The sequence below is a fragment of the Penicillium griseofulvum genome (assembly GCF_001561935.1).
Source record: "Penicillium griseofulvum strain PG3 chromosome Unknown contig_6, whole genome shotgun sequence".
In the NCBI taxonomy this organism is placed as follows: Eukaryota; Fungi; Ascomycota; class Eurotiomycetes; order Eurotiales; family Aspergillaceae; genus Penicillium; species Penicillium griseofulvum.
Genome location: NW_024467419.1, coordinates 1042338 through 1070121, shown reverse-complemented (window position 1 = coordinate 1070121; position 27784 = coordinate 1042338). Strand labels below are relative to the sequence as shown.

General features: G+C 47.0%; 8 protein-coding genes across 8 annotated transcripts; 5 read left to right on the top strand and 3 right to left on the bottom strand.

The window, feature by feature from the left end:
• Positions 1 to 238: 238 nt before the first annotated feature.
• PGRI_075120 (Mtc5p) lies at positions 239 to 4544 on the top strand (the record flags this gene model as incomplete). The annotated part of the gene is made up of 2 exons (XM_040795226.1): positions 239 to 3442; positions 3510 to 4544. The coding sequence occupies 2 exons, from the start codon at positions 239 to 241 to the stop codon at positions 4542 to 4544; spliced, it is 4239 nt and encodes a 1412-aa protein (XP_040652903.1).
• Positions 4545 to 5406: 862 nt separating this feature from the next.
• Positions 5407 to 6119, bottom strand: PGRI_075110 (peroxiredoxin family protein; the record flags this gene model as incomplete). The annotated part of the gene is made up of 4 exons (XM_040795225.1): positions 5407 to 5586; positions 5654 to 5817; positions 5902 to 6014; positions 6067 to 6119. The coding sequence occupies 4 exons, from the start codon at positions 6117 to 6119 to the stop codon at positions 5407 to 5409; spliced, it is 510 nt and encodes a 169-aa protein (XP_040652902.1).
• A 2106-nt stretch (positions 6120 to 8225) lies between these two features.
• Positions 8226 to 9573, top strand: PGRI_075100 (uncharacterized protein; the record flags this gene model as incomplete). The annotated part of the gene is made up of 5 exons (XM_040795224.1): positions 8226 to 8445; positions 8535 to 8828; positions 8885 to 8994; positions 9044 to 9219; positions 9300 to 9573. The coding sequence occupies 5 exons, from the start codon at positions 8226 to 8228 to the stop codon at positions 9571 to 9573; spliced, it is 1074 nt and encodes a 357-aa protein (XP_040652901.1).
• Positions 9574 to 9839: 266 nt separating this feature from the next.
• Positions 9840 to 10794, bottom strand: PGRI_075090 (pyrroline-5-carboxylate reductase family protein; the record flags this gene model as incomplete). The annotated part of the gene is made up of 2 exons (XM_040795223.1): positions 9840 to 10708; positions 10758 to 10794. 2 exons carry the CDS (start codon positions 10792 to 10794, stop codon positions 9840 to 9842), a joined length of 906 nt encoding a protein of 301 aa, XP_040652900.1.
• A 3301-nt stretch (positions 10795 to 14095) lies between these two features.
• Positions 14096 to 16827, bottom strand: PGRI_075080 (uncharacterized protein; the record flags this gene model as incomplete). The annotated part of the gene is made up of 4 exons (XM_040795222.1): positions 14096 to 14308; positions 14367 to 14432; positions 14489 to 16705; positions 16771 to 16827. 4 exons carry the CDS (start codon positions 16825 to 16827, stop codon positions 14096 to 14098), a joined length of 2553 nt encoding a protein of 850 aa, XP_040652899.1.
• A 104-nt stretch (positions 16828 to 16931) lies between these two features.
• Positions 16932 to 18651, top strand: PGRI_075070 (uncharacterized protein; the record flags this gene model as incomplete). Its single annotated transcript, XM_040795221.1, has 2 exons — positions 16932 to 17327; positions 17389 to 18651. The coding sequence occupies 2 exons, from the start codon at positions 16932 to 16934 to the stop codon at positions 18649 to 18651; spliced, it is 1659 nt and encodes a 552-aa protein (XP_040652898.1).
• A 2183-nt stretch (positions 18652 to 20834) lies between these two features.
• Positions 20835 to 21507, top strand: PGRI_075060 (nuclear transport factor 2 family protein; the record flags this gene model as incomplete). The annotated part of the gene is made up of 2 exons (XM_040795220.1): positions 20835 to 20914; positions 21117 to 21507. The coding sequence occupies 2 exons, from the start codon at positions 20835 to 20837 to the stop codon at positions 21505 to 21507; spliced, it is 471 nt and encodes a 156-aa protein (XP_040652897.1).
• Positions 21508 to 22555: 1048 nt separating this feature from the next.
• Positions 22556 to 26496, top strand: PGRI_075050 (serine/threonine-protein kinase; the record flags this gene model as incomplete). The annotated part of the gene is made up of 5 exons (XM_040795219.1): positions 22556 to 23139; positions 23190 to 23918; positions 23978 to 25827; positions 25877 to 26209; positions 26261 to 26496. The coding sequence occupies 5 exons, from the start codon at positions 22556 to 22558 to the stop codon at positions 26494 to 26496; spliced, it is 3732 nt and encodes a 1243-aa protein (XP_040652896.1).
• Between the last annotated feature and the right edge of the window lie 1288 nt (positions 26497 to 27784).

The window sequence follows — 27784 nt, the reverse complement described above, 5'->3', positions numbered from 1 at the left end:
TATCGCGTTATCGCAACCTAACTTTCCGGTCTTCGCGACAAGTTGAGAATATAACTACCATTTCCAAGCATGAAACAAGGATAGGGGATGCCATTGTGGAAAATGGGAATAGGTTCACCGCTACCAAATACATATGGTTTTGCGTTATCTGCATGGGTAGACCTTTGACTCCCTGGTTCCTGCAAGATCGCGGCCCGACGAACACCGGAGATTAAACGCAGCGACAATCACAGTCACCATGTCTAGCTCGATGGAGCCGAGGCCTCTCACGTCGGCTATGGAGAGCCCGACGTTTGAAGAGGACAGCTCCTTTCATGTAGAGCAACCGGTTGGTTCTATGTCAATATCCCCCTGTGGACGCGATGTCGTTCTAGCGTCTAAGGAGGGTCTACATGTCATCGACCTAGACTCGCCATATTCTCCACCACGATATCTCCCTCACCACACACCATGGGAGGTAGCTGATGTGCAGTGGTCGCCATTCGCTGCGCGCGATCAGTGGGTTGTCAGTACATCTAATCAGAAAGCGTTGGTCTGGAATTTGGCTATGAAGACATGGCAGAACTCCATTGAAATTGTGCTTCACGCCCATACTCGAGCAATTACCGATATAAATTTCTCGGCATTTCATCCAGATATCCTAGCAACCTGTTCCGTGGACAGCTTTGTGCACTGCTGGGATTTACGTGCTCCGTCGCGGCCAGCGGTCTCATTTTCAGATTGGTTTACTGGTGCAACACAGGTGAAATGGAACCGACAAGATCCTCATGTCATTGCAAGCTCTCATGACCGATTTCTTCGGATTTGGGATGACCGCATGGGCGCATACCCGATCAAGTCGATTGAAGCACATAGCACCAAGATCTACGGAGTTGACTGGAATCGTGTTCGACGGGGTGCTCTAGTTACATGTTCCTTAGATAGAACCATCAAGTTCTGGGACTATACCACTGATTCAGATTCAGATGTCCCAGAGAAGCAGATTCACACACCATTCCCTGTGTGGAGAGCACGCAATACGCCGTTTGGATGGGGTATGCTTGCAATGCCACAAAGAGGCAATAATGATCTTCATCTTTACAGCAGGCGAGCTGGAGAGGACTCAAATCCAGAGGACGACTTGCCTTTGGTACATACTTTTCCCGGGCATAAGGGACAAGTCAAAGAGTTTTTGTGGAGACCACGCGGAGGAGTAGCGGATGGAATTGACCATCGCGAATACCAACTTGTCACATGGGGAGCAGACAGGGAACTTCGTCTCCATAAAGTTAACCCTGAGATTCTGGCACGTGTCGGGTATGAAAAGGGCAAGTCCTTCATTTCTACACGGACCGTGACACGTCTCGGTGCTGTATATCGGAGTTTCCGCGATGTTAATTCGGATTTGGATATCGATGATGCCGACGTGACTTCCTCTGCTGGGCAACAGAACCAGAATAATGCGGCGGGTACTGGGATGAACGCTATTACTGTTCCTCACGCTCGGGGTTGGATAAAGGGAGGCCACCATGTTGACCGATTTGGGATGCAACCGAGGTCAAATTTAAGAGCCGACACAAATCCGATTGCTTGGATGCGCGGTGTGAAGATCTCAGGCTGGGACATTGAGACATTAGGAGATGAAATCAGCCAGGTCGGTGAAAAGTTCACCAAGGTGGCGTTTGATTCAGTTGATGTTCGACAAAGAAAGATCTCCATCTCTCTCAACGGGCCCTGGGGTGCTGACGGGGCCTCTTTGTTCTTGAAAGTAGATATCAAGTTCCCAACAAGCTATCCCAAGACTGCTATCCCAACATTTGCATTTCAAAAGACGGCGGCCGTCACCGATGAATGGGCTGCGAAGACCACCGCTGAACTGCGCACAATTGCTGAAACCTATATGTCCCGGAATCGAGGTTGCCTGGAAGGTGCCGTGCGTTATCTTCTAGGCGAAAGTAGCCTGGAGGACAGCATCGCGTGGATATTGGGTGAAACTGGCGATAACCTCAAGTCTCCTATCAACGGTGAACTGGAAGGCGAATCTAGCGACGAGGATGAAGTTGGCATGACCCAGAGCCAAGAGCTGGGGATGAGTTCTGAGCTACTCCGTCCTATCAATGCCAACGTCATGGTACCTGTGGCCAAAGTATGCGGAGCGCTTTGGGCAAATGACGGCCGCCTCATATGCTTCTTTCCGCCGAAACCGAAGAAGGATAAGTCTGCCGAGTTGTTCGAGAATATGGGCTTCAAAGAGATGACTCGTTGGTCTAGAGGCGATAAGGTTTTTGAAGGCTTCGGCCGGTTACATACCCACTCACCCGGCCCACGTGGAACGGGAACGATAACGAGCACCGATGATGGTGACTCGGACGATTCAGACGAATCATACTCTGACACATCGAGCTCTTCCGGCTCCTCTGACGTGCTTTCAGGGCTACCGACACGTTTCCCAGCACCTCGAACATGGCGCAGTATCGGCAGCTATGGCCTCCACCGGCCGCGATCAACAGATAATTCTCAGCGATCGACTGCAGGTGGGGCCACAGTCAAATCAGAGGCACCCCAGAATATCGTATCTATTCATGATCTGAGTGATATGCTACCCGTCAAGCGGGAATTGGCGAGTCAATATCGCATCTGTGGCAAAGGAACAGACGTATGTGCCCATAACGCGGCTGTTGCCCTTGACGCTGGGTGTTACGAATTGGCCCAAATCTGGGGTCTGATCAAGTTGATCTTGCATGTCCGAAAGAGCCCTGGCACTCTGCCTGAGTCGGGTCTGTTGCAAAGGCGTACCCACAAAAAAGGGGGCGGAGTTGGTGGTCTTGGAAGAGATGGGGTGTATAGAGACTTGACAGGGAGTATTATACGTTGGGGTGACCACCCCCTTGGCAGTCATTGGCTTGTCCCTGCTCTCTTCGAACACTTTGAGCGCATTGGCGATATCCAAATGGTGGCAATGCTCTCATGCGTACTACTGGAAGCCAACCAAGAGGGATATCTAGAGAACCAGCAAGCCAAAAAGACGCCCGGGAAGCTGGATTTCTCACTGGATTTTTCCCCCGCCCCATCGGCAGTTACAAGCAAACCACCAGCTACGGCGCCAGGTTCCTCTGTTCTCAAAGAGGTCCAGGCTGCGCCCGAGACCTCAGCACGCTCTTCTAGTGAGATCTGGCGTCTTGATTCCACTCCGCCATATTCCACAGGCACTACGCCTCCATTCATGTCTCGTCCCCGGGGCATCGCTGCTGACCGAAAAAACCAGAGCCACAGTGTCTCCATGGCTGCATCGCCTGATCAGCAATCCCAGGTACGAAGTGGATCTGGGTTCGGATCAGTGTTGGCATCCTCATTATCTCGCTCATTCACATTCGGACCGTCATCTGCATCACCACCGGCAAGTAGGCTGGACAAGAAAAAGCCCACTCCCCAAGACAGCCCAAGTGTGGCAACTGGACAAGCGGTAAGTAGTTCTAGTTCTGTTTTGATATGTCTACCAAGTCTGATATCTGACCTCAATTGCTCTTTAGTCACAGGCTCAATCCGAGACTGAAAGCAACCACGCACCTGAGTCTACACCACCACACGCAAGATTCAAGGTCACTTTCAAGAACCAAAATGCATTTGAAAGTGACGCACCAGCGCAAGACTCTTTCCTTAACACAGATGAGGAGTTGTTGTATCGGTCATACCGCGTTGCTTATGCAAATCTATTATCGATCTGGGACCTCCCAGTTCAACAAAGCGAGGTGATGAAGATTGGAGCCGTGGCTGATCGAGTGGATGACTTGACCTCGAGCCATTACTGGAACAGCACCATCTCTAGAGAGACCGATTTGAAAGACCCACAGCCAGAGCCAACCACCCAAGCTCTTGACTTGCAGCGCCATTGCGCCAGCTGCGGCCACGCGTTGCAGCTCTCCATCTTCAATAAACAACCTATAGCCCCAAATACCCCCTCCAAACGACATCAGGGCAAACCATCAGGCCGCCGATGCTCTAACTGCAAGCCCCGACAGCCACTGCCAACCAAACTACCCTGCGTCATCTGCGGCGAGGTAGTCGACGGTATGCTAATCCCCTGTCTGAGCTGCGGACACGTGAGCTGTTTCGACTGCCACCGGCATTGGTTCCTTCGACCGGCCGACAAGTTCGACAGCCCATTCGACCTAGACCAAAATACCTTCCTCCCAACCTGTCCAACAGGATGCGGCTGTCAATGCTCCGAGCACATTGCCGTTGATGTCCCCATGCCCGTGTTGGAACCAGTATCCCCCGGTCCCAAGGATTACGCACCCATCACTCAGCACAGCATTGTAAAGGCGAAACATTCTCATCGCCGACAATCCGAGCCCGTGGGCTTGGTTACCGCCCGAAAAGAGGTACAGGCATCGCAACCCAAGGGCGTTGGCCAATCTGAACACGATTTGGATGCATGGCATGATTCGTCGCCGTTTGCATCTCTGGCGCGTGGCCTAGGCGGTGGACTGAGTCGTGGCTTGCAGACGAAAGAACGGAAGAAGAATAAATCTGTCGCTGCGGCGTCGAATTTGAGGCATTCTTGATTTTTGAGGTTGGCGTTGGTGTCTATGATTTTTGCGTATATCCATTGCTTTTATTTATTGCTTTCCGGGAAGGGAGTTTAACTTCTAACAATTTAATTGGTCAATCTGATTCATGGAATTCAACGACGCTATGCGTAGAACCCGTCGCTGCGGAGGAGACTGTTGTTCAAAAGCTTCATTAAAGGGTGTTGCTATGTGTGGTCAGTAGGACTATCGCGGGAGATACTTTGCATGACCGAGACGTGCGCCGCCTGGTCATGCAAGGTAAGCTTTGCTGCAGCCCGTCAAGCGATATATCTTGGAGCTAATGGACGATCTTTGCGATATCTAGTTTCGACTCTAACCTCCTCACCCATATTCTATCTTAAGTGACACCTTCAATGAAAAAGTCACACTGGCCCGGGTTGACACCTCTACGACTAATAGCCTGTCAAGAGAGTTATGCTGAATAGACTTGGGGTTTTGCCATAATTTGGAAGTTGTGAAGTTTGCTTGGCAAAGTCGACGATCTAGATCGAGGCGTTGAGCACGGACAGCAGTGGCACTGGCCTTCAGCACTAGTCCAATATTAACGTGCAGGGCACCAATCACAACGACAAGGTATACTTCCAAGGTACCTCCGTTGCACAACCCTAACATTTTACCATTTACAGAGAAGAATATAAAGAATGAACTCGTGGCTTCATTAAAAGTATTTCACTCAGGAAACAGAGCAAGCAACAGGGCGATCTAAAACTTCGGAAAACCGCTGAAAGCAGAGAGAAACAGTGGATATTTGCAAAGAAATACCACTTGATTCCCCGTCACCCATGAAACAATGCGCCAGCCCATTTACCCAAATCTATTTTTCACCGGAGCGAATTTACAGCTGCTTGAGGACGGACTCGGCGCGGGAGAGGTCGAGGCTGTTCTTGGCGACCTCCTTAGCGGCGTAGGTGACCTTACCGTGGTCGATGATGATCACGTAACGGTAGGTGCGGCCCTCCTCATCAGCCCAGCCGATGCTCTTGGAGAACTTGGCGTCGGGGTCGGAAAGGAAGAGCTAAAAGAAAAAAGACAGTCAGCCAATTGAGTTCATGTGGGATTGAAAGGGGTGATAGGTCACATACGATATCATCTCCGGTGACACCGTTGGCCTTGCCCCAGGCGCTCATGACGTAGGCATCGTTGTAGGCAAGGACGGCGACCTGGTCGACACCCTTGGCGCGGAGCTCGGGGAGCTTCTGGATGTACTCGGGGACGTGGTTGGCGGAGCAGACGGGAGTGAAAGCACCTGTAAAGCAGAGTGGCGGTCAGCGTGAGAACCTTGCAGACGGAGGGCCGAAAATTTTCAATTTTCGAAAGAGCGGTCACGTACCGGGAAGAGCGAAGAGGACGACCTTCTTGTTGGCCCACTCCTTGGAGGCGTAGTAGTTGATGGGGATACCGCAAGAGGTGATCTCGCCGGCCTCCTCAGACCAGGGGATGTAACTGTTTTTTGTTAGCTGGAAGGACGCAATTGAGTTTTAGGTCGATAACTTACGAGAACACGACGTCCTCGGGGAAGGCGTCACCAGCGTTGAAACCCTTAGCCATTTTGATAGTATTGAACGATGTAAGAGAGAAAGAAAGAGATTGTTTAGATTGTGGATACGGAGAAGAAAAAAGGAAGGAGGGGGGAAAGAAGTATTTAACGTTACGGCTTACACATATCGGCCCACCGGGACAAAGACGGGTGGAGACCAAATTACGCAGAAGAACTTTGAAGTGAGTTGATCGGAAAGAAAGATACCGAAACAAATGGATTATCAAGAAAGACCGCCGAGACTTTGTTATCTGATTTATATATTAAACGAATCGGATGAAAGATGAGTCATCCCGGGTTTTCTAGCCTTGTACCGGCTATTGGAATAAGTTCGGATTTAGTATTCCTGCTGTTCCTGGCTATTCTTTGAGGTTCTTAGAAAACAAGTTTATTGTTGTCATTGGACAAAAAATGAGGGACCGAGGGGATGATGTTATAAAATGCCTGATATCTAAGGCAGAAGGTGGGATGATAAGGTCATGTGATCGGTGCCTGGGTACTACACACCATTAATGATCGGCGGTTCAGTGCTCATGTCTATTGGGGCTATTTAGATAGGCTATATGGCAGCAGTTAGAGATCATTATCATCATATATCATCATATATTATCATTGATTCTGATTATCGTTTGCTAACTATGAGTCTTGGACATACCTCCACAGGTTCAGTTGGCTATTAGGATAGCATTAAATCTTATTAGCCTTGATAATAATAATGGCCCTAGGGCCATTGAAATTAACTAAGTAAGTATCCATGGATGGATGTATTGTTCTATTAGTGCCGATTACTAATTTTCTGCACAGCAGAAACCCCATTGTTAAAAATGGCCTTATCCGTCTGCCGTAGGCGGGGCTCTTAACGTCTTAGCTGATAAAGGTATATACTAGTCCGCTAGTCACTAGACTGCGACATCGCCCGTCCATGGGCACCTAGGAGGTGCCTATCGCCCGTCCACGGTGGGCGGTGGGCTATTTGGATTTTCGAGTGCCCGTCTATAACGCCCACGGCCTATGGGCATACCTATCCTAGGTATGCCTACGATACCTACTATTGTATAAAGTCACCTAAAATAGATATATAAGAATCGAAAGGCATCATCTCTGGGCCTTATAATTGCACTTGCTGAAGCAGCTCTCTCACGGACTTTTTACGATCAATCGCCACTCGCAAAGGGACCGTTGCGATCGTCGGTCCCGTCATGTCCTCAATACCAGGGACGTTTGCCTGTGTGCCGGCTACAGTGGCACCAAATGATGCATCTGTTCGAGATTGTAGACAGTAGGATGGCCCAGGCAAGTCTGATTTTTGTTGATGGTATATATGGCATTATGCAAATTATGTGTCAATTTATACAGTTAATAAAATACTTATATACTAGTTTCATGATGTACCATTTACGGCATAGCATCAGATAGGTATACTTTCGGAACCATCCCGAGAGCAGCAAAGCTCGGGCGAGTCTGCAGCAACCAAGTTTTCCGTGCGAGAAGATGTGGAGATGACAGGCTAGATCTCTGGTCGTCCGAAAGCTCCCCCGCGTGGCGTGTCCCTTCCGTATCCCCTACCTTCGCTGTCTTCCCTCTCCTACTCGTGCGTGGTAGATTGTTTGCCCTTCATTGCTAAGTAAAGCCTATAAAGTGAAATAAAATAAGTGGATTACAGTTGCTAAATGTCTAGCCTAAGAGTAGAGTCGTAGCGGCTAAGATTATAGTAGCAGACTTGAAGTAGCACACCATTTGATATATGTGACCTCGAGCAGATTCTTCCCAATTAGGTTAGCCGACTGTGACAATAGCGTTCAGGTACCTTCACTGGAAACCTTATGACCAGAAAAGGACGCGGTCTACTCGATGTACATTGTTCTGACTTTACCCTTTAAATTGTTCTCAAAAAGCACCTTCACTTGTTCTCAATAAACCTTACTTGTTCTCAATAAACACCTTAACCTTGTTCTCACTTGACGTTCACAATTGTTCTCAATAAACAAACTGAACTCGCCGCTCGCCCCTCTACAGTTATTTATTCCGCTTTCATTTCTCCTTCTTAACCATTTGCAGCCTTCTCTTTCCTGCTTTATAAACACAGCCTTCCGTTTTCCATTCCCCATATCTACACAATGTCTAGTCTTGCCGCTACCCGGCGCATGATTCGTCAATTTCTTGATCATCAGATCCCGGCCAAAGACCTGGAAAGGATCCTAGAGGCTCCTGAGAAGCCCGAGCCCCTCGAAGTGACCTCGTTAAGTCTGACAGACGTTCAGAATATCCTTGGTCTCACTTTGGTTGTGGATGATGATTTCGACTCGGTTACGCCTATTCCCGTCCCGCAAGATCTTAGTATGTTAGCCCTATGGATTATACAAAGAAATCAGCTAACCTTAGCTAGAACTCTGGTTAGAAAAGTCCGACCGCGCTCATGGCGCCAGCTGCGGAAACGAAGCAAGCATCCGCCTGCAAGCTTAACCTCCTCCTTGTCTGCGCTCACGATCTAGTATCGTCGTCTTTAAGCAAATCCGCGAGACCCTTGAACATTCAGATGGAACGTACATGGGCGTATAGCCCTGTGAAATGGAAGGGGAAGACACGAATGCTATCAGGGCGTCCCGACTATGGTATTTGGTATGGAGAGGAGGAAGACCTAGACTTGAACGTTGTTATTATGGAGGCCAAGAGACCGAACAGTGGTACTGAACGTGTTCCGCAGGCGCTGGCATATATGGGTACGTACCTCACGATATCGTTATCATAACGAAATCTCAGGCTGACCTGTCGAAAGGGTGCGTCCATAAGCAGCGTAAAGATTTTGGGAAAGCAGATGCCACTGTCTACGGCATCTCTACCGATGCCATGAACTTTACGTTCATGAAGCTAGATAATGAGTCTCAAGTAAGTGGATCTAAATCGTGTTATTGACCCTGATTCTAATGTTTACTAGTGGTCGTTCAAGCTAGTCGGCGTTGTTGGAAACGGCTTCGAACAAGTCCTTGGTCTGCTAGTCTACCTAATGACGAAAGCGGCCTTAATGTCACCTGCTTCCTCCAAACGTACATCTCGACGGACACAACAAGGATCAGGAGAGTCTGACCTAACTTTCAACCATGACCCTGAGACGTACGACGAGATGGATACTGAATGATCTCGTCTCTTCTTCCCTTCGCTGGTCGTTCTTCCCTCAGCTATTTCCGAAATAGATGGCCAAGACATTCGACATCTAACTCTCCGCTCGCTACGCGAAAGATTGGCGTCGTTCCACAAGACTCTATCATGTTCAACGCGTCCATCCCTGAAAACCTTCCTTACGCTCGACCATCGGCTATAGATGAGGAGATCCAAGATGCATATCGAGCTGCGGCTATCCTCGAGAACGTTTTGGCTTCCGTAAATGGGTACAACATTACGGTTGGAGAAATAGTGTCAAGCTATCTAGTGGAGAACCATATCGGATTGCCATTGCTCGAGTCTTGAAGAATTCACCAGCAATTCTCTTGGATGAGGCTACCAGTGCTATGGGTTCGGAGACAGAATTAGAGATCTAGGTTGCCCATGAGAGCTCGCGGAGAGCTATAATACAGAGTTTGGATTACACGGTGCTATAGTAAATAGAGAAGAAGGGTGAAATTGTCAATTCCATTTTTATTATAGATGGCTTTCGTCATGTCAGAGATCAGAAGTAGTCACCGGATTCCAAGGCTCCAATGTGTATATGTGCGATGAAATATCGAATTAGCATGTCAATGCCTTGTATCATTAACATGGGGCGTTGTCTCCATCAGCCGAGCCAAAGTAACAGCTTCCCGTAGCGCCCGTCCAACATGTCCACGCACACCAGCCTCTTCCATCACCATCAACCCACCAATCGTGCAGCCCTCAGGAGACGTCCCTTGATCTTTCAACAGAGCGGGGTGAATACCACTCTGAAGCATCGTTGCCGTCCCTTGCATTGACTGAAAGATCATGGTATGAGCCAGGTCCCGCGGAAGACCAACCGCCACCGCAGCATCAATCATAGCATCACAAATCACAGCGAAGAAAGCGGGCGTGGAACCCCCCACAGCAGTAGTAGCATTCATCAACCTCGGATCAACGTGTACGGCCTTACCAATCTGTTCGAAGATCGACGTCGTTATTTGGAGATACCGTTCCGGCAATGCAGGCTCCGATGTTTCAATAGCCGTAAGTGACTGCGATACCTGGGCTGCGATGTTCGGCAATGTGCGCACCACCCAAGCTCGGCCAGCTGTGTTATCGGTGGTGGTTGCGCTGCCGTATAGTGTGGTTTCGAGCTTTTCTCTTGTCCAGCCGGCGGCAATGCTGATGATGAGCTTGTCGGCTACGGCTTCGCGAAGTCCGGGGTGTGTCAAGACGGTCTCGATGTCAGCAGGGTCTGCGCCTAGAATAATGACGTCGGCATTTTGGACGGCTTGGACGTTGTTGCCGCGTGAAATGTTGATTTTGTCTAGGGAGTTGGTAAATCGCTCGGATAGTCTTTTTGCTGAGTTTTCACTGCGCACGCATGCGATGTATCGGGTGAACGGTAATTTTTTAGACTTTTCTGGGGGTGCATTGACCAGGCCGTTTAGGATGGCGATGCCTAGGTTTCCTACAAAGGAGTATTAGTATGTATTTTTCCAACGAGCTTGTGTACTTACCACAGCCTAGGATGCAAAGAGTTCCGGTTTGGATCATGATTCAAATATAAACAAGTTAACAAATAAACAGGTGAACAGATAGATTAGAAAGGAAAGCACTTTTATTTTGATGTCGGAAGGGTTTCCGAGTGTGGAGAAGACCAAATATAGATTTTAAGCTGTGACTAAGCCTAATTAGGCACATAGAGACATTTGTATGCTTGGTGAACAACCTTCGATTTTAAATGTATTCTCTGGGTTCTGTCCCAGAATAGCTATTGAGCTTCTATCTCAGCCACCGACTTTGTTGAACATACACGGGAACTGTTAATTTGATTTGTGTTTGGACCTTCGAAGGCCTCAACAACTTGGTGTTGATGTCTTTCGAGGTACCACCCTCTGCCGACCACAAGAGGCCCTGGGGCTTTGAGGTATTACGGTCGAGAGGGTTGGGTTGGGGAGAGGAAGAAGAGAAGAGAAGGGAAGGAAGTGGGAGTTCATTAATATTCTGCGTACCTTCCTAAAATGGACCCCTGCACCTTCCCTATTGTTCCATGTCACATAACTTCAGTGAGATTTTGTATTTTAAGACAAACATTGAATTTCATTGTGACAATTTCAACAATTGGAGCCTACCTACATAGTAGGTAGTTCTCAACAATGAACACCCTATTCATCTGGAAGGTCACCCAGACAACCTCTGCATCAAAAGGCTTTTTGGCCAGTCTACGACAGTCACAGTCTCTAACTTAAGCAACAATATACCTTGTAATATATATGGTGTCGATTATAGAATCTATAAAAAGTAGGACATTTATAGCGAATGTAGTAAGAATTTTGTAAGCACTCGTTCTGTAAGTTAGTAAATAAGCATAGGGATGAGATTAGCTATTATTGCCAATCTGTATGAGCTTTCTATAGGAGGATATTGTGGATTTTCTCCAAAAGCTATGCTTGCATTTCTCCTCTTCTAGTACTCCGCAGCTAGATACATTCGGGTAAGTCAAGTCAATAGCACCTATTCTGTTAAACATCTCGAGGCTTCAAGACCTACAATCCATATTCCATTGAATATACATAAAAAAATTATAGAGGAAATTAGAATTATAGGAAAATACAGCGACTATAGAATTATATAAGAGAAGCATCGGAAGTCCTCCCGATCGGCCGTTCCAAGGCTTTTCCCCTCACTCCCCTCACTATTTTCCCTATCTTAGTCCCCTTTACTCCAATTCCGCATAATATGACGCTTTTGGGATGCGGGGAGAATACTATATCAGCTCAATAACCCCACAAATACATGTTTACTTTCTTTAATCATGGGCATTTCCAAATCAGACCCTATTATTATTGTCGGCGCTAGTGCTAGTAGCCTCTCGGTAGCACTACATCTTTCTCTACGAGGCTACAAAAAAGTCTCGGTGTTCGCAAAAGATGATTATATCCCTTTCGGAGACTTGACAAACGTAGTGTCTCACTCCACGTCACAAAGGGGAAATAGAATTGCTGATGGCTATATAGGTTTACCGCGCTGCACAAGATGCAGGCGTGCAATTCTTCCTAGGACAACAAGTCGACCAAATATCCTACGTGAGCACATTGGCCGGGAAAAAGAATGCTGGTATCCGCACAAGGAAGGGATTTTATCCCTCGTCGCTTGTCATTATCGAAGCCGGGGCTGGGAATACTTCATCCGAAATTGGCCAGTTGCATGCCCCCAATTCCTTGGCCATACCGCTCTCTTCTTATACCAACATCAAGTCCAATTCCCTCGTCGAATACATCCCACAATCATCTTCTTCGGTTATACTGCTATCGGGGAATTTGGTACAAAGTTCCAAGTTGTCCATGGTGGGACCTCTGGTTGTAGATGTCCTGGAGGTAACGAGTGGTCAACAGTCGGAGAATTTACCTCAACCCTTGTCTAAGCTGTAAAGGGAGTTCATCCAAGACCAAAGACAAATCTATATGTTCACTACCACCCAATAATTCCTGGTCCTCAAACTGATTTCCGACTCATTGATACCGACCGAGGCCTACGATGGAGAATCGGACTCTCTCTAAACACCCAACCTTTCAAAATTCAATCTACATCTACTCTATGCTTCACAAGTAAGGTAGTTGCATTTCATTCGTAATTCTAGACACTAGAAATCAGATAATAAATTCAATGATTATCGTCGACGAGGCCTATCAACCCGCTCAGGATTGACCAATTCAGGAGCTTCCGGAATCAAAACAGCCCAGCCAAGACAGGGACGACAAAGACCCATTGCGAAAGCCTCGGTAATACGGAGGACGGGACGTGGATTAGGACAAGGTACTCGTCTCTCACGGGCATTCGCTTCTTTACAGCGCTCGATCCATACTGCCTCTGTATGTCCACAACCACTAATACCGCAGTGGCCGCGGTACCATTTATAACGCATTTTACACATGGTGATGGATTAGTTGAGAATGGTACAGCTTAGGCGTGTCGTGATACTAATCTTGGCTGGAGAATATGGAGTTGGGAAGAAAATCTGTATATTTGTAGGATCTCAAAAGTGTCGTGAAGCTCAATGAAATGAATGACATTGTGTTTGGGTTTCATTCTTAGACTTTGCTTTGTCTGAGATAAAGAAATTTGTGTGTGACAATGCATTGTTGATTTCCTTGTTCCAATATAAGCCTTTTCTAGGTAGATCCTCAGCGTTTCATGCTCGCTACGTGCTACAAAGGACGCTAGAGCTAGTTTGAAGTAGCGAAACTCTGCGGCGGGTGGGTTGGGGATAAAACGGCTGTCATTTTCTATTGGTATCCTGCTTCATGTGCAGGGTTCAATGTAAATATGGGACATACAAGGCCAACCACCTCTTCACAAGGTAGTTAATACGTCTCGATATCACGAAGGCCGCGTAGATGGCCAAAAGGCTCCAAAGGAACTTTTCCTGTTGAGAGGCTATCACGGCCATCAACCACTCAATGAAGGCCTCGATGCGGGAAAATTAGTCATTGGGTGAAGAGCATCCACTAGAAGGGGCGGGTAGAGGATGTGTAGACGACATCTAGGTATGGCAGGTCATGTGAGTAAAGATACCTTCAAAAAGAGTGCTGATAGTGCTGGAAAGTATTACACGGGTTCAATTACGGAGATATTACATGAGTATTTACAGAATAAGGTAGTAACTTTGTGGAAAACTATGGAAGGCAAATTCCCTAAATAGGAAGAAGCAGTACAGTGAAAATCTACATAGGCACTGTAAGACCATTGAGTAGTCGAAGAAAGGCCACATCTTGTCTGAGGCACCGAAAAACATGGGCCGAGGTGAGTGGACGTGCATTTCTAGTACCTCAACTTCGACTATATAAACCATCATTCATGATCTTTCGCGATGCCTTCCACGTTCAAGGTTTTCCTTCCGCCGCCTACTAGATTGATACCTTTCGTCCCCAGAGTGGTCATTAACCTTGCGTTCAGTGATTGAGCTGGAGACCTGGCCTAACTCTCGTCTGCGACGAGTGTGGGCGAAGAGATGATCTTGGAAGTCCTCGTCGATCCATTGCTTGATAATTATGTAGTTGTCGTCATTCTGATAGAGGGAAGTAGGGTTAGAATAGGACGCGAGGAATGGTTAGGATAAGGCTTACCTTGTCCCATTCCCAGGGCAGATTGTAGGCGGACAAGGTATCTGGTAACAAAAACCTGCGGTGGACCTGATAGAGTGTCAGTAAAACATAGTATAGGTATATGGCAACATTGAACTCCATACCCTAATCCATGTGGTCTTGGTCTTTTCCTTCTCTTTTGCTTTTTTCATCCTCTCCTTGTCTATTTGTATTTGTTTCTCCCACTCCTGTTTTTGCTTCCGCTCCTGTTCAAGCTCCCACTCCTCGAGGGCAGCAGCCTCTAGAGCGAGATCCTTCTCCCTCTTCTCGGCCGCCATAAACTGATCATGAGCAGCAGCCCTCTGAACGTTCTTCTCCGCCTCTTCTTCTTTCATCCGCTCCTCATTTTTCTTATTGACGATAGCATCAATCTCCGCCTCACTATAGCCTATGCGGTGAAGTTTATATCTGTACTCCTTCGCCTTTCGTGTCGCCTCCTCGGTCTGTCTCCGCTTTATCTGCTCCTGCTCAAGCTTCCACCCCTCAGGATCAGCAGCCTTCAGAGCGAGATCCTTCTTCTTCTTCTCCTCGGCCTCCATCGCCGTTTGCATGTCCTTATCTCGAATCTCCTGAATGAGCTTTTCGAGCTCCTCCTCATCTTTCTCCCGCGAGGCAGTCTCTTTCCACCACGCGTCTGTAGCCTCTGTCGCCATTTGCGCCTTCTCATCTCGAATATCCTGAATGGGACTTTTGCGCTCCTCCTCCTCCTCCTCCTCCCCTTCTTCTTCCTGCCTGATAAGCTCTTTAAACCTCTCCTCTCGCATAACATATTCCCTCTTCTCTGCCTCCTCTTTCATCCTAGTAAGCTCCTTCCAACTTTCCTCCACCTCCGCAGATTGATCCTCGTGATGCTTGCCATTGAGCAGCTCCATCTTACGTGCAAAATCTTCCTTCAACTCTTGCACCTTGGAGAGGATCCGAGGCTTGTCTTCCGCACTGGACTCCTGCACACTCCGTTTCAGCTGTTCGACCAAGACTCGTATTTTGCCCTTTATAACTCCCATGGAGTCCTCACTGTTGATCGAGCTCGCTCCGACTGAGGATGTGTAATGTTTACTTTTATTCCGTGGGTCTCTCAGTGGATTGTTATCATTGAGACCGGAGTCGGAGGCTGGTGTCGCTACATTGTCCATGCCACTGCGCTGCCCGACATTCTGTTCCATGGATAGGTCGTCTAAAGATACGTTGCTCAAATTCTCATCCGTGACTTCATTTTCATTTTCGTCTGAGTCTGTTCGTGGCAGCATAAATAGCGCAAGCTCTTCCAAGTGCTGACCCACGTGTCGCCAAAACGTGACAGCGGGCAGAGAGCCCTGTTTGCAGATAGAGCAATGATATGTACCATCCGTGATTGATGCCGTAGCGTGTGATTGCTGAATATGATGATCCCATTGTCGACGGCTCCCGTAGAGCTTGTTGGGCGTGGGACATCCCGGGAAGATGCAGACGTAAGGCATCAGATCGCGGAAAATATGGCGTGCCCATGCTCTCCTGTCTCGAACCGTAATAATGTAAAAGCAATATGGACATTCAAAAGGCTTTTTATCCATGCCATTTTTCGGTATAGGTGGTATTTTAGGGGCATCCGCACCAGTGCCGTCGAACAGAGTGCCTCCGTAAGAAGTTTCAGATACACCAGCTTCAGAGGCCATGTCGTTAATGTGACCAGATATCTCCTTAAACACGTCTGTCACAACCGTTTCTGATAGCATCGCTGATTTACCATCACTCTCGGGATCGATGCCCTGACCTAATTTCGCATGATGTCGTTCACGGTATTTTAAGATCGCCCTTTGTCGCGCCATTGCGGAACTGATACGGTCGATAGCTAGCGCATCTGCATTTGGATATTTATTGCAGATATGTTGCTTAGTCCAGAATTGGAAGGGCTCGGAATCCAGTTTTTTTGTCCCTACCAACCGATCATGCTGTGCTGGCTTGCGGATGATCATGGACATCTGGTAGAGTTGATTGATCGTCTCAGCGAGGCCTCGGTGAATTTCTTGGATCTCTGTGGAATCCTCGCTTTCCGAGTCTTCAAACCCTTCAAACATATCGTCTTCGGCTTCGTCATCGCTTTGCTCCTCGAACACTTCCTTGAGATCAGTGAGTAGTTCCTGGACTTGCTCCAAGAGCCTCACTATCTGACTCCTGATATGTGAAGCATCCCTAAGACGGTAATCTAGCGAGGATTGACGGGTCTGATGAGCACCGATATTTGCTGCCCACACGCGAAGTCGGCCCAGTTCGTCCGTCCAATCTTGCAGTGGAACCTCCTCAACATGATCGGACAGCGCGCCTGAGTTGATTAATGAGAGGAACTGGGTAAGACAGCTCTGCAGCAGCTCTGATATTGCCACCATTATGTGTTATATCTTGAAGCTACCAAATCTCTGACATTATCGAGGTGAGGGATGTTTGCTAAGATGTAGAACTTGGGCATCGATTGAGGCTCTAGTGCGGGGTAGAGTCGGTGGGGTAAGCAACATCAGCTAAACCCCCATTTCTCTTTCGCAATATACTGGACTTAGAAGGTCAGAACCCGACATGGTCACTGGTATCGAGGCTGCAGGGCTCGCTCTCGCGCTGCTACCGCTCTTCGTGAACCAGATCGATGGCTACGTCCGCGGTATAGAGAAGATCAAGGCTCTGAAGCGCTACCGACGGGAGTTTAAAGGCTATTCAGTAAGCCTTAGTACACAGCATGCTATTCTACTGAACACGCTAGAACAAGCATTGGAAGGGGTCGTGGATGATGAGGATCAAGTTTCTGAGCTCATATGCGATCCACAGGGCGATGGATGGAGGGACCCAGACTTGCAAAAGCGTTTACGTTCGAAGCTGGACCGAAATTACGAGGTGTTCATGGGAAATATGGCCGGGCTCTCTGAGTTGCTAGAACAACTATCGCACAAGCTAGATATTGGCTCAACTGATATAAAGGTCAGTTGGGTGTTCCTAATAACTATCTAGTCAGTCATTAACCGGTTTATTCTCTTAATAGACACCCGCCACAGATGCCTGGAGTATATGGAAATTTCGAAAGATCCTCAGCAAAGCAGTCTATGATGATCTCCTCGCGAAAATTGATGGAACCAATACAATCCTCAAGACTCTGGTCGACCAGTCATTCCACGCAGAAGATACCAAGAAGAGGCGACAGGGCTGGAACTATCTTCTGAAACGGTATCAAAAGGCGCGCAAGCATGCTGAGGGTCTGTTTAAGGCAATTATTGGAGAGACCTACTGGCGCTGTCAGTGCAAGAAAAACCATTGCGTCCACCTCCAGCTGCAAACAAACTCCTTACGAAGCACCGAAGAATACCGGGATAACGACTTCGAATCCCAATTTCGAATGATCTTTTCTAACACGAAGGAGGCGGATCTAACGTGTCTATGGACTTGGACAGAAGTGGTGTTTGAGCCTTGGCAGGTTGAAGAGATGGTAACAGTTGCTAGTCGCTCCCGAAATGACGATCCCAAGTATCGTCAGAAGTCTAAGGTTCCGTTTGATATCCCTCCCATGGAAGAACAGTCCTCGGAAAAACGCCGAAAGGCTCTATCTGCTCCCCCAATCCAAGACTTTTGTTCGTCTCTCTGCGTCGCCCAATCATGCGCTGGGCGGCTGGAGAGCATAGGGTCCATTTCGAATGACCTAGATGCCTCCGTTAAATATACTATGCATGCCGTGAAGATACTTCCAAAAGGCATCCCCCAAAAGCCTCTCCGCGAGGTACTATCCCATATCAGTCGACGGGACCGCCTTCATATTGCTACTTCTCTAGCATGTGGTTTGATCCAATTCGGCGGTAATTGGTTGAAAACCTGGTGGGATATCTCCGATGTATATCTGGCCGCTACAAGCGACGATGGTGGAAATGTACTATTGGATAATCTATACCTATCATGGCCTATTTCCACGAGCACAACGCCAGGACCTCGCAATGATACTAAGTACTCCAACTTTGGGGATAATTGCCTATTACCACTGGGGCTTGCGTTGGTGGAGCTGTCTCTTGGAAAGTCTCTCCCCACCTTGTTGGATATGGAGGATGGGAATCAGGATAAACTAGTCAGTATATTCAAGACTGCATCGTGGCTTGTCAAAATGGTGTACATGGAGAGTGGGACGAATTATGCCGATGTGGTTAATAGCTGCTTGTCTTGGTCTGCTCTATGTCTTGAAAAAAAGTTCGAGGAGCGTGTCTTCGACACTATCGTTTCCCCGTTGCTGAAAGACTTGGACAATTTTGAGGGTCGAGTATAATAATGAAAATTGAATGTATATTTGAAGAGTTTTCTTTGGTCCCTACACTATTGGCGCAACGCGATGGAATTTGTATATTGAAGAGAAGTATATGGCTTACAGCTTTGTGACCTTCAGACGAGTGAGGCTGATGTCTACAAACAAACTTTTGTGGAGTCACTGTACCAAGGTCCACGGTCAGGCACAAGGATATTATTGGTTGGTTAAATATGGGGCACACTAGCTAGGGGAGATCAGGAATGAACACAACCAAAGAAAGGTTTTGATATTTGATATCTGAATCGTGAGAATATAACCTGCGGGAGATGTCGTGATATGCTATCCAATGAGGTTATTGTATTCCCCACTTCGATTCTTCCTCTTACATCACCGCAGAACGAATACTAGATCTTCTCCATTTTATCTGTCTATCAGAGTAGCATTACCTCAAGAACTTCATCATATTTCCACTTCAGCATCTCCTCAAATAGGTCCCTCCAGAGAAAGATCATGAACAATTTCATCAGCGGAACAGTACTGTTGATTCCAACACTTTCCTATAACAGTGGAACAAGCGTGACTCTCTGTAGGGAACAATCCACGTTCGAAACGAGATTCAATTTCCTCATCGTGTTCATAGCTATTAAGTTCTGGGAAAACTTCATATCCATTCATAATAAAGAAGATAGCGGAGCCGAGGGCAAATATGTCAGTCTTCACACATGCGACGTCCCCATCACGTGGCATATATGATTTTGTGCACTCCCGAGAAAGTCCATCTAGTAGAGTTTCGCCTTCGGGTGACTTGAGTATACCCTGAAAGTCAGCAAGCTGTAGATCAAGATTTTGACCAACTAAGAGATTGTTCAAATTGATGTCACAGTGAATGACATGTTTCCCATGAATGAAACTGACTGCCTCTGCAGCTTGTTTGCACCAACGTAACCGTGTATCAAAAGGAATGAAAGATTGTGATGAGATGTAATCCCTTAGAGATCCATTTGATGCGCGTTGTAGAACGAGACCGTGTTCAGTTAGACCCCTTGAAGCGATGATTCGGGGGTGTTTTCCGAGGACTTTGAGAATTTTCGCCTCAGTACGAACAAGTTCGAATTCGCTATCGCTAGGAATACATGGATATTTCAAAACCGTGGAATCATCAATAAGACCAATGAAACATTGGCCACCGCGCCCAAGGATCTTCGAAACCCCTGGAGGGTAATAGTCATGAATTTCGATGATCTCAATATGGGACGTATCTCTCTCGTCCATAACCATGACTAAATCGCCCTATATTAATTAGTTGGAACGTAACTGGTAGAGATAATTCAAAGTAACCCACAGTTGTTAGGTTTAGAATATCAGGTGGTTTAGTCGACGATCACGTCTTTAGAGTGGATTCAAAGTTATTCTGTAGGGGACTCCACAGTATTCACAATACGGAAAGTATTATTGGAGGGAAATGTGACTAAATGATAGCATTTCGGTATAGCAACTGAACAGCTTGGAAGTGAAAGGGGTGAAAATGCCCAGCCCAGAATACCACTCTGCTGCAAACAATACAAACATAAAGTTACAAAAATATAAAGGCTTATGTACTTACTGGTGCTGCTAGCTCCAATACATGACGACCGTAAATAAAGCATTTGATGAAGATACAGTTGTCTAAAAAGATTGCTCTTGTTTTTTCAAATAGCTAGCTAATTCTTCCGGGTCAAATAGAATCTTAGCTTATACGTTTTGCACATAGTGTCGGTAGCTTCATGTCAGAAAGCGGATATATATTTCTCACATTTATTGCAACAATTAACCAAAACATCAATTATAAAATGATAGTAAAACAAACACCCTTTTTTCTAAGCATGAATACTGAGAAGAAATCATATATTATTGAACACACGTATGATATATGGTCGAAGTATATGTTTGCAAGAGCCAGTACGATATCTGCCGGACGGTTCCAAGAGTATGGCTAGAGATTTCTCGTCAAATCACTGTTTAATTTTTGCTCAACAATTGTATAAATTACACATGGTATTATCTTTATGCACAATGTTCTCATAGTAAGCGATAACGCATCCAACTGTGCACAGCCTTACGTGGGCATGACTAAAGCTGGAAGGGCGGCCCCCCGGGAGCTAAGCTTTTTGACCGCAACCTCGAAGTCCGAAGATAAACTTGATCTCACATCCAAAATTCTCACCATGGCAGGTCTCATGCCACCATTTACCGAGGAAACCGCGCAGAAAAAAGTCAAAGTAGCGCAGGATCTGTGGAATACGAAGTACGTTTCTTATCTCGATTGATAGACCATGTGGTCGAAGGAAGGGCAAAGATTTCATCCCTTGCATTCTTGCTTGTATTTGTTTGCCTCGGATCGCGCTGGGCATATGCGAGCATACCTCTAATGGGAAGGGTCTTGCGTTCTTTGATTTCCAAAAAAAGAATGACGTAGTGAGTTTATTGGTCTGACCATTTGCGATTAGGGACCCCGCCCGAGTCGCTCAGGCATACACCCCAACTAGTATCTGGCGTGTTCGAGATTCGTTCTTTACTGGCACAGAGTCTATCATCGCGTTCTTAGAAGCGAAATGGCAACGCGAGCGTAATTACCGACTTCGAAAGGAGCTTTTCACATTTGGAGATGATCGCATTGCTGTGCAATTTTGGTATGAGTTTCAAGATGCGGAAGATGGAATGCGCTGGAAGAGGTGCTACGGATTAGAAGACTGGACTTTTGATAAGAGTGGGAAGATGCGAAAACGTATGATGAGTGGAAATGATGTCCTGATCGGACCGGATGGGAATGGCGAGGGACGATGGTTTACAGATGGAGTTAATGTGAATGATGTGCCTATCAGTGAGCAGCATTGGTGATATTATGGTGATATTATTGATACAGATGGATTTAAATGATCGAACTGGGCCCGAGAATGTTATTGCTCCTACTATGGAAATCTATATAAAGTTCATATAAGGTGTATGTATACTTATGCTGTGCAGTATCTGGACACTTAATTTGGCGAAAACCGGATTTTAAAACATAAAGAGCTTAGGGATATGGAATGCTCGAGATAGTACAAATTAATTTTGTAGAGTTGGTTGATTTGTTGTTATCCCCCTTCTTTAGGGGAATGTCGTCTCTCCGTCGATCGCAATTGATGTTAACAATGAGAGAACATCATACGAGTTTAAAGTGTTCAAGATACGTATTAATTTAAATTTGGACTTGGGATAATTAAAAGAAAAAAGAGAGAAAGGAAAAGCGAGTCCATTAATATAGGCGCTAGTGGGAGGTGTGAAGTGTGAATAGTGACGATCGAACGGTTTCCTCGGCGGTGATAGGTTAAGGCCCATGACATGTATAGATGGAATCAAATAGTAAACAGTGTGTAGCAGTAAACAGTCAACAGAAGATAGTAAACAATAAACAGCAGATGGTGTTTGACATTCCGATGGGAAGGAAGGAATCTCTCTCATTCCAGTCCAGCCGAAGCATGTCAACCTGTTATCCTTCACATTGACACTTTCGATCTTCCCCCCCTCTTGTATTTTCATCTCAATTACACTCGTTTGGGTTTGTCGCTTGTGATCTTTTATCCTTTTCCCTTCTCCCGCATCTCCGCCGATGATGTGGTATTGACCAGTCCTTGTTACTCTTTGGTCTTTGTCGTCTTTCTTTCCCAGAAAAGTCTGGTGCCGATCTTTACACCTAACTTCTGCCCATTGGCAGTCGGAAGGAGTTGTCCTTTTTTGCGTTTTGCCTAATTTCTAGTGCGTTGGATATTGATATCTTGGTTGACATTGAACGGGCAGCTAATGAGACTCTAGATTGACGACAAGGTTATTACCTAACTTCAAGCCGACCTGGAAAACCTTGGATATCATTAACATGCCTTACACCACCTATAGTATGGATCAGAGAATGTCGGACGTCAATGAGTCTTATCGAAGGCGTCAGCCCTTGGGAGATGTGTCGGGCCGATTGAACCACCCCAAGTCGCCAAATGTCGAGACACCACACCTGAGATTCGAAGAATCTGAACATTTGAAGAGTTCTGACCGGATGTCTATTTGTATGACTCCAACTCCACAACGGAATAAGGAAAATGAACGTCTCTCCGTGGCCACCGATTTCCAACCCAACTCAGCCCGAAACTCCATCATGTCTGCGGCATCCATCCTGTCAACCAAAGGGAAGAGAAAGACACACGTGGGACCATGGCAGCTGGGACGGACACTGGGAAAAGGGGCCACTGGACGGGTTAGACTGGCCAAGCATGCTGTCACCGGACACACGGCCGCTATCAAGATCGTTTCGAAAAAGTCGGCTGCTATGGTTCAGAGTGAGAGTATCGCGGCAATGGACCGCAATATGGGAAACTTCCCTACCAACCCAGCCACCCGACAAATGCCTTGTGGGATTGAACGTGAAGTGGTCATCATGAAGTTGATTGAACATCCGAATGTGATCAGTCTCTATGATGTTTGGGAAAACCGTGGAGAATTGTTTGTCCTCCCCATCTCTGAAATTGAAAATACACTAACACAATAAATAGGTATCTTGTCCTCGAACACGTCGAGGGTGGAGAGTTATTTGATTATGTATCTAACAATGGACCGCTGCCTGAAGAAGAGGCCGTACGACTGTTCCGACAAATCATTGCGGCCCTTGGGTACTGTCATCGTTTCAATATCTGTCACCGCGATCTGAAGCCCGAAAACATCTTGCTTGATTCAAACCATAATGTCAAGCTGGCTGACTTTGGTATGGCCGCACTCCAACCTGCAGGCCACTGGTTGAACACTTCATGTGGCAGTCCTCATTATGCAGCACCGGAAATCATTTATGGCAGAAAGTATCGTGGAGACAGAGCTGATATGTGGAGCTGTGGTATTATCCTGTATGCCCTTTTGACTGGTTACTTGCCATTTGATGGAGGTGATTTGGGCAACACCCTGCGGCTTGTGAAAAAAGGAGACTACATCATTCCTCCCGAGTTGAGCGATGAAGCAGCCGACCTGATTCAGCGTATCCTCCAAAAGCGCCCGGAGGATCGGATATCTATGAAAAACATTTGGTTGCATCCGTTGTTAACCAAGTATGAAAAACTGCACAATGCCATGGTCGATCACTACGTCGGCCCTCCGCCTGCCCTGTCAGTGAATGACTGTGGCCAAGCCTTGTCCTGTCGGCAGGACATCGACCTCGACATTCTCCGGAATTTACAGACTTTGTGGCATGATGTTAAGGCCGAGGATTTGATTCAAAGGCTTCTATGCATTGAGTAAGTACCACATGCTAGTTGTTGAAACAAGTTACATGATACTAACAAAACCATCTTAGACCGACCCACGAGCGAATGTTCTACAATGCCTTGGCAAAATTTCGCGATGAGCAGCTAGAGAACTATCAAGGACAGCCTCTAGAGTACTCGGCTAGTGACTATCACCATATCTCCCGCACCAGTGGTAGAGTTCGCCGAGGCCGTAGTCAGACAGGCCAGGGTAGCTCCAAGCGTCGCGCACAGTGCCCATCTGTTAAAGAGGTCCCTCGTCGTGCCAACTCCTTCAAGGAACCGATGTCCTCGGGTACAATGGAGACATATGATCCATACCGGTCACCCAAGAACGGCGGTACAGTCTCTGAAGCCCATTATGCCCATATTACTGTCCACCGAGAGTCATCAAGGCAATCTGAAGCTATGTTATCCTCGCCAAGGGTGAAGCCTCCCCCTTCCATTGCGGAGGAGCAAGAGCCAGAAGAATTGGATGGGCCAGATGGCTCACCATTCACTGTGCTTCAGAAGCGCAAGCACGGGCCCAGCTCAATGAAGTCTTTCGTCTCTTCCAAGGTACCTCATTCCAGCTCCCGGGCTCGCGGAATTTCGACACATTCCATGAGCTATCGTCGTAACGTTTCCTTCCATCACACGCGCAACCGCTCTCATGGCTCTACAACTGCCAAATCGAAGAAGAGAAAGATTGCTCCACCAAATCAGAAGAACGAGCTTAAGAGGTCACCGAGCACCTGCAGCTTGCAACTTATGGCAGATGGTCTCGATCTCCCGGACATGCCAAGTAGCCCAGCTCTACCAGCGCAGCCAACTATGGTCCGAGGAAATGGTCCAAAGGTGAAGAGCATGGGACAAGCCCGAAAGGTTCGCGAGTCAGACTACACATGGAAGGAGGACACTCGAAAAGTCTCCCATGAGCTCAGCCAGATCTGCGAGGAGGCATTCAATGGAAGCTCCGTTACAACCATTCGTACTACGAGCGGTGGTTCTGGATACGAAACACCGGCCACTCCAGTTTCAATGGCCAGCCCTGAGCAAGTTCAGGCTACTTCGACGACCCCAGTGTCTAATACTTTTCAGGATTCATCCCAATCTTACAATATTAAGGTGCTTACCGAGACACGCCAGAAGTTCATTGAGCACAGCCGGGGCCGAAATGATAATATTCCTGCCTATCTTTCTGGTGTTATCACTCATCTCGATCGCTTGATTGAACAAGACCAGGCTCAGAATGGTAGACGGAAAGAGTTGGATGTAGGATCTTTACAAGATCCTTTCGTCACATCGCCCAACGAACCCGCAAGCACCGCCTGCGCCCCTAGTGAGAAGAGTCCCCGACGTAAGCAAAAGCCACGGACTTCGCTTGCAACATCTCATGGAGACGATGCTAAAAGGACTATTCGGATGGTACCACACAGCTCAATGACCTGCATGGAGGAAGTCAAGCCCCTGACCATTCGGAAGAACCATGGTAAATCTGCTTTATCGGATGTTCAAGAATTTACTACTAGTGACTCTCCGAGCGGCGACCACAACTTCTCCATTGGGTCTCGACATGCTCGTCAACCTTGTGGCCTGGCTCCCATTGAAGAAGTTCCTCTGTCCCCGAAGAAAACAACAGCCCGGGCCCCCGAAGGAAAGAAATGGTCATGGTTCAAGCATCGTCCTCAGGGCTCAGATTCTCCTCCTGCTCTCCCACCCAAGGATAGGCACCTCATTATTCCCAGTGGAGGAACCACTGTGCATACTCCAATTACCCTCGAGCCCTCTTCTCCTCCTAAAAATGAGAATACAGAGCGAGTCGCAAAACGAAGGCCATCCATAGATCGCTTTGGTGGTGGCTTTTTCAAAAAACTCCTGACCAAAAAGTCCAGCCAGAATATGCAAGAACCCCCTGCTAGTAAGTGCACCATCGGCAACTTCTGTCCAAAATTCTAACCAATCTATAGACAAGGAAAAAGATATCCAAACCACACCAACCAAGGATAATCGCTACTCTTCCCTGATGTGCAAGGGACTTGCAGACACCGACAGTTCCACTGAAGCTGATGATTTGCCTAACCCAATCCCCCACAAGCGCCGCTCAATTGCCAATCACAACTGGTTTGCCCGAGTTTTCCAGATCAGGCCTGCTACACAAGTCATTGCATTGAACACATCAAAGGCCAAGGGACGCAAGGAACTCTACAAGCTACTTCGCGAGTGGCGCGACTTCGGCATGGAGGATGTGTACCTGGACAAGGCCAACAGTATTGTTCACGGCCGTGTTAGCGAAGCAAATTGTAAGTCACTTCGTTTCATATGATCTAGCACTTATACTAATCATCCCACAGTCCTTCATCTCCGAGAGGTTGAGTTTACTGCTGAGTTTTACACCGTTCTTGAGCATGGCCACCAAGCCAATCTCAGCTTGGTCCGCTTCAAACAGGAGCGTGGCGCCGCTTCATCTTTCAACAAGGTTGTCGAGACTGTGCACAACACCCTCATGCGCCGTGGCATGGTTGTTGAGGACGCATCTCGTGCAAAGAAGATGTCGCGCGTTCTAGACTCCATCCCTAACCGCAAATAAGTTATTTCACGACCCATTTCCTTGATATCCCCTCGATCTCACTATCAAGCATCTTCTTCAAATACTGTCTGCCAACTATTGTCTTCCACTTCTCAACATTTCCAAAACCCCACAATCATGCTGCGTTCCAGCCCTGCAAAAGCACATTGCGTCTCATATTGTCTGACCATTCACATCCACACTCGCTTTCGTCTCATGCACCCAGGAAACACACAGGCCTACTATTGCAGGCTACATCAATAGTTTCATTTCTCTTTTTTCCCCCTCGATTTCTTGTCTGTCAGCTACTTTCTCTACTTGTTAATTATCTATTTCTTTTCCAAGCTTTTTTTTTCCAAGTTCCTGTCCCATTGGTCAATTCCAGCAGACTCTAGTTTGATTTTTTCTTTCTGGTTTTGGCACGTCAATAACTTGGCATAATGCTTAATTTGGGCGCCCTAGATATTTCTACCTCATGTTCTAATGAAGCCCTGAAGATATCCATGCACTTAGATATTGCCATTAAAGTAGTGTACTTTCTATACTTTTCCGTATACATCCAAATCCTTCCAAATTAGGGCAAGTCGCGTGGTCTTCACATACCTATATGTATAGGTAAACCCCTGCCGAGTGTACATACATACGCAGTCTAGGCAACCTGGATGTCGCAGGTGCATGAAGCAAAAGAATGCAATAGCCGAGGTCCAATATGCAGCCAAGATTGCCCCTTTGCAGGGGACAAGCCACCAATATTCCCGATGTCTAAGACCAACAAGGCATCCAACCCTTAAAGGCTAATGAAGTAAGGGAAAAGCCGAGACTAGGGTTTCAGGATTCAACTATAATTTCGCAATATAATTTCATCAGCACTTGAGATACAAGATCCCGTTCAAAGGCAAAAGAGTGATCAAACAACCTCCGGATATAAGTATAAGCAGATATTTGATAAATAGCAAAAAGAAAAAAAAAATAGAACGAAACAGTTTAAGGGAAAAGATGACACAGCCGACCCAGGTCTTTCGAGACGAAAAAACAGAATGGCCACACATACATCAAAGATGTAAAATAAAGAGACGAATGCCTTCCCAGTAATGTAAAATGAGTGCAAAAAACGCGAGACAAAACAGATAGCCACCCGAAAATTCAAATAATGCGGACAATGTCCGAGGTGAAGATTCCACGGAAAAGACAGCCGGAGTGTGACTTGAGATAGACCAGAATGCACATGCGAGTTAAGCCAAAAGCGTACTGCATCCTGGAAATATCAAATCACACCGAGCAAATCCAATTGGATTCACAATTAGTTAGA